General features: G+C 45.1%; 1 protein-coding gene across 1 annotated transcript in view; it reads left to right on the top strand.

Annotated features, from left to right (window-relative positions):
- Positions 1-13,564, top strand: part of PRPSAP1 (phosphoribosyl pyrophosphate synthetase associated protein 1) — a 26,364-nt gene extending 12,800 nt beyond the window's left edge. Inside the window, exons 4-10 of the mRNA XM_086356262.1 lie at positions 3,285-3,457; positions 5,046-5,161; positions 5,635-5,690; positions 6,410-6,555; positions 10,412-10,482; positions 11,268-11,414; positions 12,299-13,564. Of these exons, the coding sequence (XP_086212388.1) occupies positions 3,285-3,457; positions 5,046-5,161; positions 5,635-5,690; positions 6,410-6,555; positions 10,412-10,482; positions 11,268-11,414; positions 12,299-12,457 (868 nt within the window). The 3' untranslated portion in view covers positions 12,458-13,564. The remainder of the gene's footprint in view (positions 1-3,284; positions 3,458-5,045; positions 5,162-5,634; positions 5,691-6,409; positions 6,556-10,411; positions 10,483-11,267; positions 11,415-12,298) is intronic.

Raw genomic sequence — 13,564 nt, 5'->3', positions numbered from 1 at the left:
AGAGGACCTCCCCCCAACAAGATGAGGTCAGCCTCTTTTACCATGTTACCTCCCCACCTAATACGGTACCTGATGCAAGGTGCTCAGTAATTATTTGGTAAATGGATGATGCAGGATGAAAATTGTTGAAGAGTGTGGAAAACTGACCAAGTATTATGAATTCCTAAGTGTTAGGTTGATACAAATGTAATTACGATTTTAGACCATGAATTTTAAATCATTTTAACTGGGCTCAAACACATCTTTATTAATCAAAATAGGAACCATTAAAAGCAACACATTTTTGCCAGAGGAATAAGTTGGTATATTCCTGTAGTGTAAAAATCAGTGCTTCGGGATTCTACAAACTCTTGGAAAGCATTTTCTGCTTTCTGCTGGTCGTGGAAACATTTTCCCTGCAAAAAGTTGTCAAGATGATTGAAGAAGTGGTATTTGGTTGTCGAGAGGTCAGGTGAATATGGAGGACGAAGCAAAACTTTGTAGCCCAATTCATTCAACTTCTGAAGCGCTGGTTGTACCGCATACGGTTAGGTGTTGTCATGGAGGAGAATTAGGTCCTTTCTGCAGCTCCAGCTGCAGGCGTTGCAGTTTTCAATGCATCTTGTCGACTTGCTGAGCACACTTCTCACGTGTAATGTTCCGCCAGGATCACAAAGCTGTAGTGGATCAGACTGGCACAGACCACCAAACAGTGACCGTGACATTTTTTTGGTGCAAGTTTGGCTTTGGGAAATGCTTTGGAGCTTCTCAGTCCAGCCACTGAGCTGATTCTCGCCGGTTGTCGTATAAAATATACTTTTCATTGCATGTCACAATCAATCCAATCGAGAAATGGTTCATTGTTGCTGCACAAAATAGGAGAAGATGACATTTCAAAATGACAGTTTTTTAATTTTTGGTCAGCTCACGAGGCACGTACTTATTGAGCTTTTTCACCTTTTCAATTTGCTTCAAAGGCTGTTTGATGGTAGAACGGTCATTGTCGAGTTCTTTGGCAACTTCTCGTGTAGTTGTGAGGATCAGCTTCAATGACGCTCTCAGTTGGCTGTTGTCAACTTCCGATGGCCAGCCACTGTGCTCATCGTCCTCAAGGGTCTCATCTCCTTTGTGAAACTTGTGAACCACCACTGCCCTGTACGTTGTTAGCCAGTTCCTGGGGCAAATGCGTTGTTGATGTTGCTAGTTGTCTCTGCTGCTTTATAACGCGTTTTGAACTTGAATAAGAAAATTGCAGGAACTTGATTTTTGTCTAACGTCATTTCCCTAGTTTAAAATAAATATAAAATACACAGTAATAAGTCATTAGCAAAAAAACATAAAGTGAGAAACGGGCATTAAAATGATGTATAATATAACCACATTTATTTAAGGAAGTATTCCAAAACAGCAAAGTTCAACAGTGGAAAACCGCAATTACTTTTGCACCAACCTAATAACCTTGAAAGTGTTTAATAAGTGTCTTGTCACGATTATACCAAAAGGTTGTGTGTCTTCTGACCTTTTGATGCCAGACGTGGGATGTTATTAACTTGGGAATATGAGGGAGAAGAAGATGCCAGTTTATTTCAGAGAAAGGAAATGATAACTGGAAAATATGTAACCTGTTAGCAATCCAAAAGGAATGTCTCAGTTGACAGTTGCATCTTGAAGTTGAGCCCAGAATCAACTCTGCCTACCCTGTGGGAGAAATAAACACAGAAGCTTATGACTGAAGCTTGAAGTAGTCGTAAAAAGTCCAGACTACAAAGGGGAGGTAGGAAGCCCCCCCGGTGAGCGTGGGCACGGAGCCGTGTCAGAGTGAAAGGGTTGCTCCCTCCCAGGTGCGCAGGTGAATGTAAACTGGAAGCGACTGGGGGGAAGTGGCCTGACAGTCCTTCAAGCTAAAAAGCGTTTCGTGATAAGTATGTCATTCGACCACTTATTCAACAGTCATTTATTTTCTGCTGTGTTGATGGCAGGCCTTTCCATTTTAATCAGGTGATTCAAGAACTGAATAAATAATCCAGGGATTTCCCTGGTGATCCAGTGGTTAAGACTTTGTCTTCCAAATCAGGAGTGCAGGTTCGGTCCCTGGTCAGGTAACTGAGATCCCACATACCACAGGTATGGGGGAAAATGGGCAAAAATTAACATAAATAAATAAAACTTTTTTTTTTTGGTAAAGTATAATCTGAAGAGCCTGTTCCTCACTTGGGTGGGAACTCGGACATGGGAAATGATCTTCTTTATCTTGGGAAGGCAAGGGGGAAATACACTCCTAATGCAAAAGAAAGGGTGTTCGAGGACACCTGGACAATCCCAAGAAGAGTTGGGAGGAGGCTAGAGAGAGGGTTGAACTTTAGAAGGTCATCCTGAAGGATTTCAAGGCCCTTTAAGAGCAGAGCCTTACGTTATACTTGATCAGTCTTGGCAAAGGGTGGCACTCAGCATTCATTAAAATTTGGAAATAACCTTTCCTTTGAATACCTTTCAGATTCCCATTTCCTTCTTTGTTTGTCTGGGTAATCTTTGTATCGCAGGTGGCTTCAGTGGTAAAGATTCTGCCTGCCAATGCAGGATCCACAGGAGACTTGGGTTCAGTTCCTGGGTCAGGAAGATTCCTATGGAGAAGGAAATGGCAACCTGCTCCAGGATTCTTGCCTGGGGAATCCCATGGACAGAGTAGCCTGATAGGCTATGTCCATACCCTTTGCCTCGTAGGCAAAGGGTCTGATACAACTGAGCGACTGAGCACGCACGTGAATCTATATCTCAGGGGAAGAAGGGGCGGGGGAGATTTTTGGAAGTTAACATCCAAGACCTTCCCGCCCCGCTCATCCTTCTCTCCACCCCAAAAAGAAAAAAAAACAAAAACAAATTCTTTCAGCTAAATAGAAGGGGTGGATTTTCCCTGGTGTTCCCAGGAAAAGAAGGTGCCAGCACCCTGGCCCGAGTTCAGATCCTGGGGTTGGTACCAGCAGGTGTGGGTTAACTGTGGTCATCAGCAGTCAACATCTGCTTCACCTGCCACTCCCATGACCGTATCACTGACAAGATCCAGGCGAGATGAGTGTGGATGATGGTGCTGTGAATGTCAGTAACCTCAGATGCAAACTAAAGTTCACGCAGCTCAAAAGAAAAGTGAACCAGCTTCCTCCTCTATTCAGGAGGTGCCATCCTAAGCTACTGAGATGATTCACATTAACACTCATCTTGGTAACCCAGGTCAGGTTGCTGGGATTGAGATCCTTGCCAGGGGTTAATAAGTGACATTAATCCCAAAGGACAAATCTCACCTATTTCAGAGACGTGAACACAGCCGTGATGGAGTTGCTGATCATGGCATACGCACTGAAGACCGCCTGTGCCAGGAACATCATTGGTGTCATCCCCTACTTCCCCTACAGCAAGCAGAGCAAGATGCGGAAGAGGGGCTCCATTGTGTGCAAGCTCCTAGCGTCCATGCTGGCAAAAGCGGGTGAGTGCGGCCCACGCCCGGGGCCGCACACGGGCGGTTAGGACCCTCCCCGGGCCAGAGCAGTCCATACCCCACCAGCCGTAGGTGGTTGGTGGATACTTATTTCTCTGAGTGGTGTTGGGTAGTTTCTTTGTCTTGCTTGCTTTTGCATAATTCTGGTTAAGGATCGTGAACTTAGGTGTACATTTTTTTTCCTCTTTGTCCCACTTCAGAGTGACCTTGTCTGCTTCAGGATTCTTTTCTCTTAACTTGGACTTTTTCCTCATTCTATGTCCTGTTCATCTTATCATCATTGAAATTTTAGTGGACCATCTTGGCATTCAGCTGTGATCTTTTGAGCTTCAGGTCTAGATTTGTTTAAACCTTAGCTACCAGGGAGCTCAGTGATAAAGAATTTCCCCCTGCCAATGCAGGAGCCACAGGAGCCACAGGAGACGTGGGTTCGATCTGATCCCTGGGTTGGGAAAGCCCCTTAGAAGAGGAAATGGCAGCCCACTCCAGTATCCTTGCTGGAGTAATCCTATGGACAGAGGAGCCTGGCGGGCTACAGTCCATGGGGTCACAAAGAGTCAAATGCGACTGAGCACGAAATTCTGTATGTACATATTAGTAAAACTGGTTTTTTTTTTTTTTTTTTTTTTTACCATTTCTTCAGCTTATATACTCTCTTCTTCCTCCCTGATTGTCTTTCTGAATAGCACATCATAGCAGATCATAGCAGATCATTTTCATCGTATGTTTTTGTAGTGACCTACTTTCTGTTCAATGTAACAGCCTTTCAATTGTTGGGATTTTATTTGCTTCATGTTTATTTAAAAACTCAAATATAGATCTGAGTCCTCAGAAACATACTTGAATTCCATTCTTTAAAAATGTGTAATGTTTTTGGAAAGAAGAAGTAATTCTGGTTCTTTCCAAAGAACCAGAAATTTTGCTCTGGAAATTTTTCAGTGAGCTTGGCCACTTGCCATGAATGTACATTTTCTTTTGTTTAGCACTGTTGATTAAAAGAGTGTTTTCACTGTTTTTCTGTAAGTGTACTTCCTAACCCGTTCTCTTAGGACATAACACAGATTTCTCTGGAGTCTTCAGTGTCTTATCCTTGCGTTTTGTGGTTTCTTTCTTTCTAGAATATATATTACTTTGCTTTTGCTTTCCTGTTTCTTCTGCATTTATCTACAGCCCTTCAACATTTCTTCCTAGATTCTTTAATCAAGGCCTTACTTGTTTTTTACATCTATTTTTGCTCCAGTATTTAATGCCCCATTCATATTTTTGCTTCTGCCTGATTTTTCTTTTCCTGGTTTTCAGGCCCAAGCCAATGGTTAGAGTAGAAGAGAGCACTGCTTTTTCTGGGTTTAGTTTTCTAATCCACGTGGAAGGTTATAGGCTCCTTTACATCAGGCTTAACATTGTCTTTACTAAGTTTTGTTAAGGTTGCAAATAAGGCATAGAACCGGCGCACTTGGTCAGTGCCCCCTGCCTTCAGTCTTCTGTTAGGAAGCAGGCACTGGGCGTCTAGTTTGTGTCCACTGTAGCTGTCAATTTGTACGGGTGAACTTTGTAATTTTGTGTTTTAAAATTTCAGGTTTAACTCACATTATCACTATGGATCTTCATCAAAAGGAAATACAAGGCTTTTTCAGCTTTCCCGTGGACAACCTTAGAGCCTCACCTTTCCTGCTTCAGTATATCCAGGAAGAAGTGAGGAGCACCAGCAAATACCCCCTTGTCCTCAAAAGAGACCCCATGTAGTTCTTCTCTGGTACCAGGTTTCCATATTGGAAGGCGCAAAGGGTGATCACATGATCTCTTGCTGAAGTCTTAATACCTGAGGCAGCCAGCCAGAGTCAGCGTTGAGGCACAGAGGATCTTTTATTTTTTAAAGACATTAAAGACAGATTTCCTTATCATTAGCCATTTGCTTATGTTTTCTAAAATGAAGGTTTTAAGAATTGTTTTTTATCTTCTTGATGCAGCCTACTTTGGCCATGATGCTAATTGATAGGGATTAAAAAATGGTAACTGTGTGAATGAGATTCTAGCATACTTATTTGCTAATATGGATCATTTTTATAAGAGGAAAAAAGATGTAATGCCAGCACCCAAGTATTTTTGTTTATTTGTTTATTTTTTGATACCTTTTCAGTATTTTCTTATTTTTCCTCCAAATCTAGATTCCAAATTACAGAAATGCAGTCATTGTAGCTAAGTCACCTGATGCTGCAAAAAGGTAAATAAACCAGACACACTCATCCCTTTTGGGTGCTTCTGAAGTCCAAATGGGCTGTGTTAGGACCCAGGGTCTGTCCTAATACAGCCTGTGAAAGCTCCCGAGTCCAGCTTTCCCCCAAGTCATTGTCATACTCCAAACCACAGCTTTACCTCTAGTCTCCAAGTAACAGAGTGGTTCTTGGAATTACTCAGTTTTCCCTTGGGAGAAAATGAAGTTCTTCCTTCAAGTTCTCAGCAAAAGGAAAACAAGAATTGCACAAGCGCCTTTCAGGCATTGGTTTTTGAAACCTTTTTGAACAGAATTCTGAAGATGAGTGACTCCCCTGGCAGTCCAGTGGCCAAGACAGTGAGTTTCCAGTGTCGGGGTCTCAGCTTCCCTCCCTGGCTAGGGAGCTAATATCCTGGCGTGACAAGCGGCCAAAAAATAGAGAAAAAGACAAAACCAAAAAGCAACTAAAGATGAATGTGAGGCTGTTGGGCAAAGAGTAGAACCAAAATGCCCAGAATCAGATGCCAGCCCACTTCCCCTCTAGGGTGCCTCTTGAGACGTTTGCATTCTGGCCTGAGCCTCACATTCTGACTTGTAGAAACAGTTACTTTGTGTGTCCCTAAACGGTGGACTGGTATTTTCATTCTGTGGTTAATGAAGTGATGAGAAAGCCGTGCCTGGGTCTTCCTTCTCATGCGTCTCACCCACTCCTGTTGGCCTCCTCTCAGGGCCCAGTCGTACGCGGAGAGGCTGCGTCTGGGCCTGGCTGTCATCCACGGGGAGGCCCAGTGTGCAGAGATGGACATGGATGACGGCCGCCATTCCCCGCCGATGGTCAAGAATGCGACTGTCCACCCAGGGCTGGAATTGCCATGTAAGAGCAGCCGTGTCTTGATTCTATTTGTAAATTGAAGACAGTTTTGAATAGTACGAGTGGCTAGGAGTTCATTCCTACATGGATGTATTCTGGTATTTTCTATTTTTCAAGTTTGAAATTTTATTTCTTTTTTTAGTATTAATATTATTTAAAAATTATTTTATATTGGAGTGTAGTTGATTTACAGTACTGGGTTAATTTTGAGTGTACAGCAAAGTGGTTTAGTTATTTGTGGTTGTTGCTGTTTAGTTGCTAAGTTGTGTGTCTGACTTTTGTGACTGTATGGACTGTAGCCTGCCAGACTCCTCTGTCCATGGGATTTCCTAGGCAAGAATACTGGAGTGGGTTGCCATTTCCTTCTCCAGGGCATCTTCCTGATCCAGGGATTGAACCTGCATCTCCTGAATTGGCAGGTGGATTCTTAACCACTGAGCTACCAGGGAAGCCGAGTTTAGTTATATGTTCAATATTATATCTATTACACATATTATACATATATATACACACATATATCTATTTTTCAGATTCTTTTCCCTTATACGTTATTACAGAGTATTGAGTAGAGTCCCCTGTGCTATACAGTAGCTGTATATTGCTACTATTGTCCTTGCTGACTATTTTACGTACAGTAGTGTATATGTAACAAATCTGTTTATCCCAAACTCCTAATTTATCCCCCCTTCACACCTCTGTTTCCTAAGTCTGTGAGTTTGTTTTGTTTTATAAATAAGTTCATCTGTGTGCTTTTTTAGATTCTATTTATAAGTGACATGCTATCTCAGTATTTTAAAATAATTGAATGGTATTATAGTGATTTTGTCTTTTGTGAAATATTTTGTTACCCACATTTGTAGGCATTGAGAACAGTAGAGCTAATCTGGGTAGCGCTTGGCTTTCCAAGAGTGTGAAATAATTTTGGCTTTAGTAAAAAGTTGTGTGTGTAGTGGTGTGAAATCTCAGGCTTTTGCACTTTGGTAAGAGGGTGATGGCGCTTCCCAGGTGGCACTAGTGGTCCATGCCCGCCTGCCAGTGCAGGAGACCGAGAGACACGGGTTGGATCCCTGGGTCTGGAAGATTCCCTGGAGGAGGGCGTGGCAGCCCACTCCAGTGTTCTTGCCTGGAGAATCCCGTGGACAGAAGAGCCTTGTGGGCTACAGTCTAGAGGGTCACAAAGTGTCAGACACGACTGAAGCGACGTAGCACACTTGCACACAAGATGGATGCTGGCAAACGTTTGTCAAATATCAGGCTTTGGTGATCAGGTAACTAGCATTTATTTTAGTGATGTAGCTCTTTTGACCTAATATACCTGATTTTTTTTGTTTTTAGTAATTTTATTTGTTGATTTATTTTTGGCTGTGCTGGGTCTTTGTTGCTGCACGGGCTTTTCTCTACTTGTGACGAGCAGGGGCTACTCTCTAGGGTGCTTGAATTTCTCCTTGCGGTGGCTTCTGTTGTTGCGGAGCACGGGCTTAGCTGCTCCGTAGCACGTGAGATCTTCCCAGATCAGGAGTCAAACCCATGTCCCTGGCATTGGCAGGCGGATTCTTAACCCACTGCGCCCCCAGGGAGGTCCTGTGAGGGCCTGTTCTCGTGATGCTCTAATGAAGTCTGTCTCTTTTTTAGTAGCCACCAAATTGCGTGTTGAGTTTGTGCTGCTCCCAAAGCCAGTTTTGAGCAGGGACTGAGCGTACCAGGATTGAAGCTTTTGTTTTCCTAGTCTTTTTTTTTTTTTTTTAAGCCTTGACCCTAGCCATGCCTGTTTTTCATTTCAAACTGACAGAATTTTTGAGGGGGAAAGGTAGGCTTACCAAAGAGTCAACAGGAGCATCAGACTAGAGCTGAGTTTGTGTTGCGGTCTGACAGGAGATACCAGTTTGCAGTCTTTTTCTTTTTTTACAGAGAAAAATGGTCAAGAAGGGACCACATCTCTTTAAGAAGTGGGGAGGTCAGCATAAGCACCTACCCCCATGGTTTAATTTACAGACAGGATTTGAGGAGGGCTTTTCCGATGTTGGTTGTTTACTTCCTCCTCTTTTGGGTGATGCTTATACGCAGGGCCTTTGTGACTGCCCAAATTCAGGAAGTCGCCCTTGTTTCCGGAATGGGAAAGCGGGAAGTGTCCGCTGAAGTTCGCCAGTAACACGGTGTTGGATTTCAGCCTGGCTGGTGTGCCGGTGCACGCAGGGGCAGCTGTTCTTCCGGGTTTATAGCGCCTGTCGAGAGGAGTCGGCTCTGGTGGGTGGGCTGCTGATAATTACTAGACTGTACAATTACCCTGAATTTAGCCTCTTCCCCTTCCCTCACTATTCCTACAGTAGATACTTCAGAATTAAAAGAAGCTTCCAAGACGTCCCCTGTAGTCCAGTGGTTAAGACTCCACACTCCCAGTGCAGGGGGCACAGACCGGGGAACTAAGATCCTGCATGCCATGCAGAGTGGCTGGGAAAAAAAAAAGTGTTCCAAAAAAAGCAGAATATCTATTCTGAAATATTTCTGCCCACTCGGTTTACTGGGGCTTCCCTGGTGGCTCAGCAGTAAAGAATCTGCCTGCAGTGCAGGAGCCTCGGGAGACGTGGGTTCGATCTCTGGGTTAGGAAGATCCCCTGGAGGAGGGCGTGGCAACCCCTCCAGTATTCTTGCCCGGAGGATCTCCCTGTGGATAGAGGAGCCTGGTGGGCTATAGTCCATGGAGTTGCAAAGAGTTACTGAAGCGACAGCACACGGCGTGCTCAGTTTACCTAACCCCCTTTTCAGGTGAATTCCTCTGTCCCTTCAGCATCCTATAGTTTGCTTTGTGCTCGGGATGGGCCTTTTTAACATGTAGATTTTGTAGTAGATAAGAAGCCTCAACTTTAAGGACCAGGTAAATCAGGACCAGTTTCCCTGGTAGCTCAGATGGTAAAGCGTCTGCCTACAACGAGGGAGACCCGGGTTCAATCCCTGGGTCAGGAAGATCCCCTGGAGAAGGAAATGGCACCCCACTCCAATACTCTTGCTGGAAAATCCCATGGACGGAGGAGCCTGGTAGGCTGCAGTCCAAGAGTCGGACACGACTGAGCGACTTCACTTTCACTTTCACTTTAAATCAGGAAAAGATGGTGGACTTGTGATTGTCTTCAGCTTCCTAATTTTCAGGAAACTGATGATGTCAGTGGTGTAGTTATCTGATAGTGAGGTTACATTCTTTGTCCCAGTAAGGTCACCTCAGAGGAAAATGAAGTCAAGCCAGCTCTTTGGCAGCATTTCCCTGTTGACTTTCTACTTAGCCGCGTTTGTTTGTTTCTTTATTGTGTTTCTGTTCTGAGTGGCATTGCGGTGGGGCTGCTTCTCTGTGCAGGTGAGATCTTTCTAGCTCTGCTCCTCCACCCTCCATCTGGAGATCCCCGTGCACCCAGGGTGGTCTGGGTCTTGGGCACACGGGGCTGCTGAGCCCTTGAAATGTGGTTGGTCCCAACTGAGAATCACCACGTGTAGAGAAGGCACACCAAGTAGGAAGACAGTGATGAAAAAAAAAAAGTAAAATGTCTCTAATAAAGGTGCATATCAATTATGTGTCAAAATGATAATATGTTAGGTATACTGAGTAAATGAAAAATCTGTGAATTTCACCTGTTTCTTTTTGCTTTGTGATATGGGTATGGAAAGTTTAAACTCGGCTTCCTTGCTGCTGGACGGTGCTCCTCTAGATAACCCATGTCTGGGAGGCCCCCGGTTAATTAAGGGAAATCCACACATTTTTCACTTGTCTGTCTGGGCTCTGCCACCTGTTCCAGGGAATGTGATGTGATGACTTCATTCACCTAGTGACCCTTGGCTGACTGGGGTCTTGTGATTTGTTTTGCTTTCCTAGTGATGATGGCCAAGGAGAAGCCGCCCATAACGGTAGTTGGAGATGTGGGAGGACGCATCGCGATCATAGTGGTAGGTCACCGTCCCCTGCTGTGCAGAGATCACATCACTTTTAGTAGGTGTCCCCCTTGGGATGGGTGTCCAGTGGTGATGGTACATACAAATGGCTCCGTCTAGCCTTGGACCCCCCTAGGACAAGTAGCAGAAAGTTTTAAGCAGATGAACAGGGATTATTATTACAACTTACACATGTAAAATGAGCACAGTAGTAGCACCTGTAAGTAAATTCAGTTCCACAAATAACCTTTGTCTTCAGGGCTCTGGGTTCTATGAAACCAGCTGACCCTACTCCTCACCCTTAAGTCTGTGGGCCATGAAGTGAGCTAGATGGGCCTTCCATTTTCACTATTGAGAACGTGTGTCTCCTTTGTTACTTTAACACGATACCTGTGCTCCCAGCTCTTAACTGCCTCTGCTGGGCCACAGGATCCAGCCTTTACTATGGCTCACTTCATTGCTCTGTTCCCATCAATTAACTTCCTCTTGGGCAAACAGTAAATGAGACACTGGCTGTGGGGTTTTCATCAGAAGTGTGAGATTGGGAGAGGAGCCTTGGGAGATCTCCTGAGCTGAAGCCGGGATGTCACGTGTGACTGTGAGGCTTTGCCGCGCCCTCCTTGGAAGTTCAGCCCACGCGGCTCTGTTGCCGCTGCTGAGGGCTGTTGAGTCCTGTCTCTGACCCAGGCGATGGCTCTGTTCTTCCCCTGGACACCCTCGCAAGCGAAGTGCAGAGAGGCACGTGCTTACAGACGGGGCTGGAGGGGCCTCCTTGAGCCCGAGTGTGGGTCTCTCCGCAGGACGACATCATCGACGACGTGGAGAGCTTCGTGGCGGCTGCGGAGATTCTGAAGGAGAGAGGCGCTTACAGGATCTACGTCATGGCCACCCATGGCATCCTGTCCGCAGAGGCCCCCCGTCTGATCGAGGAGTCCTCCATTGACGAGGTCTGTCTGCTCTTTTTGAGGTTTTAAATCTTTATTTTATATGGAAAGAGCTAACATTATTTCTGTGTAAGGTAGACATCCTGGGTGAGCCATTCAGGGAAGTTTACTTAGTCCAGCATAGAGGTCTGTGTGCTCCTGAGTCATGATTTGCTGCTCTGTCTTCTGTGAATAGTTCAGTGGCTCAGTCAGTATCACTTCCTCCCTCTCCAAAGGACTGAAATCATGCTTTGGGTGGCTAGCAGTCTGTCTGGGCAGATGTCAGATTTACAGTTAGAAATACGGGCTTGCCTGGTAGCTCAGCGGTATAAAGAATGCACCTGCAGTGCAGGAGCCACAGGAGACAGAGGTTCGATCCCTGGGTCGGGAAGATCCCCTGGAGGGGGACATGGCAACCACTCCAGTATTCTTGCCTGGAGAATCTCACGAACAGAGGAGCCTGGTGGGCTACAGTCTATAGGGTTGCAAAGAGTCGAACATGACTAAAGTGACTTAGCACGCATGCACGTGCAGTTAGGAATATATGTCTATTTTCATATAGACTTGCTCTCTGTACTTCAGTATAATTTGATTCTAAAGTAGCATTTCTCTCAAGACCTAAATTCTTCCCTAATAGGAAGGTTTCTCACAGAGCTGGGTCTCATCTTATCATTTCTGCATACATAGACTAAGACCTCCATAAGCTTCTCTTTTGAATCTCTTCCCTTGAATGTAAACCTTCCCTTGCGTAGTGTTGGTTTGGTTTGTAACAACACACCCTGTGAAGTAAGGTTTTGTCCTTTGAAACTTGGTGTGTGGGCACCACGTGTTAGATACACGTTTCCAGTGACCTCATCAGGCCGCACAGCGTCAGTGACGGTGTGTGTTTTCTGTTACTGCGCAACCAGGTGGTGGTGACGAACACTGTCCCTCACGAGGTGCAGAAGCTGCAGTGTCCCAAGATAAAGACTGTGGACATCAGTCTGATTCTTTCTGAAGCAATCCGGAGGATCCACAATGGGGAGTCCATGGCGTACCTCTTCCGGAACATCACGGTGGATGACTAGGTCTCTCGGCAGCCTTGGCCCTAGAGCTCCTGAGGAAACACGTGAAGAGCAGTGCCATCAATCGTGTACACGGGGTTTCCTTTCAAGGGAGGCAGATGGTTTCTCTTGCCAAGTTCGGTGGGTAGGAGGCATTAAGATAAGATAGTCCAGGGGACGACAGGGGTTGTGGGGGAGTGGCCTCAGCTGTCTGCTGTCACCATCCTGTCTCTTAAAAAAAGTTAGATGCCTTCCTGAACAGGATCTGAAAATCTTGCTGATGTTGAAAGGGAGTGAAAGGCAGATGAAATCCTGACTCTCTAGCTTTCATTCAGTTGTTTCCACCGCAGGGACACGTCCGTGTGAATGTTGAACCTGGTTAGGGAAGCTGAGCACCGTTCCTGTTCCACTTGTCATCTTGCTGGTCAGCTTTCCCCAAGTCTTTTCTAGAGAATCCTATTTTTCTTTAAGAACCTGCTTGCCAACAGGCAGTGACAATGAAGCATTGGTGGTGATGCTCCTAGGGAGGACTTCACATTAGCAAGTCACGCCTATCTCTGGATCCCTGCGTTGCTCTTAAATTGCAAATAAAAGAATTTGCTGTGTTGTTAGTGTCTTCACTGCAGAGCTCCCCCCTCTCCTGCCTTCAGTCCAGACGCTGCAGAAGCCAGTGCCTTGAGTGCAGACGGCCCAGGTCCATGGTTGGCCCTAGCCCTGGACAGACATGCCCCTCTGCACGTTCCATCCCCTTCCCCTCACGTTCCCTGAAATTAAATTCTTGTTGAATAATACGTGATATTTGAATGTTTGAATATTCATATCTGAATATTTGAATGTTCAATATTTGAAACCTAAGTAGTTGGTACTTTAATAGACCTAAACTGCACTTTCTCCCTGTGACGCTTAGGTTGGTTGCGTTACTTAGGACTGCACTTCATTTTTCTGCCAACATTTAAAATGACACAGTCCTAATTCTGTTATAGTTGACATCCTATTTGTCAGGTAGACTTTTTCTAGTCTGATCCAAGTCAGAACTGAATGAAACGGGAGGGAGCAGTGTCCGCCTGGAAATGAACTGCAGTTGCTCATTTGTTCCGTTGGTTCCTGAGATAATAAACGCTGATTCACTTA

Source organism: Bos grunniens, chromosome 19, assembly GCF_055505025.1.
Source record: "Bos grunniens cultivar Pamir isolate PY7600 chromosome 19, Bosgru_T2T1.0, whole genome shotgun sequence".
Taxonomy (NCBI): Eukaryota; Metazoa; Chordata; class Mammalia; order Artiodactyla; family Bovidae; genus Bos; species Bos grunniens.
The sequence above is the reverse complement of the archived record's forward strand: the minus strand, read 5'-3'. Positions and strand labels throughout refer to the sequence as shown.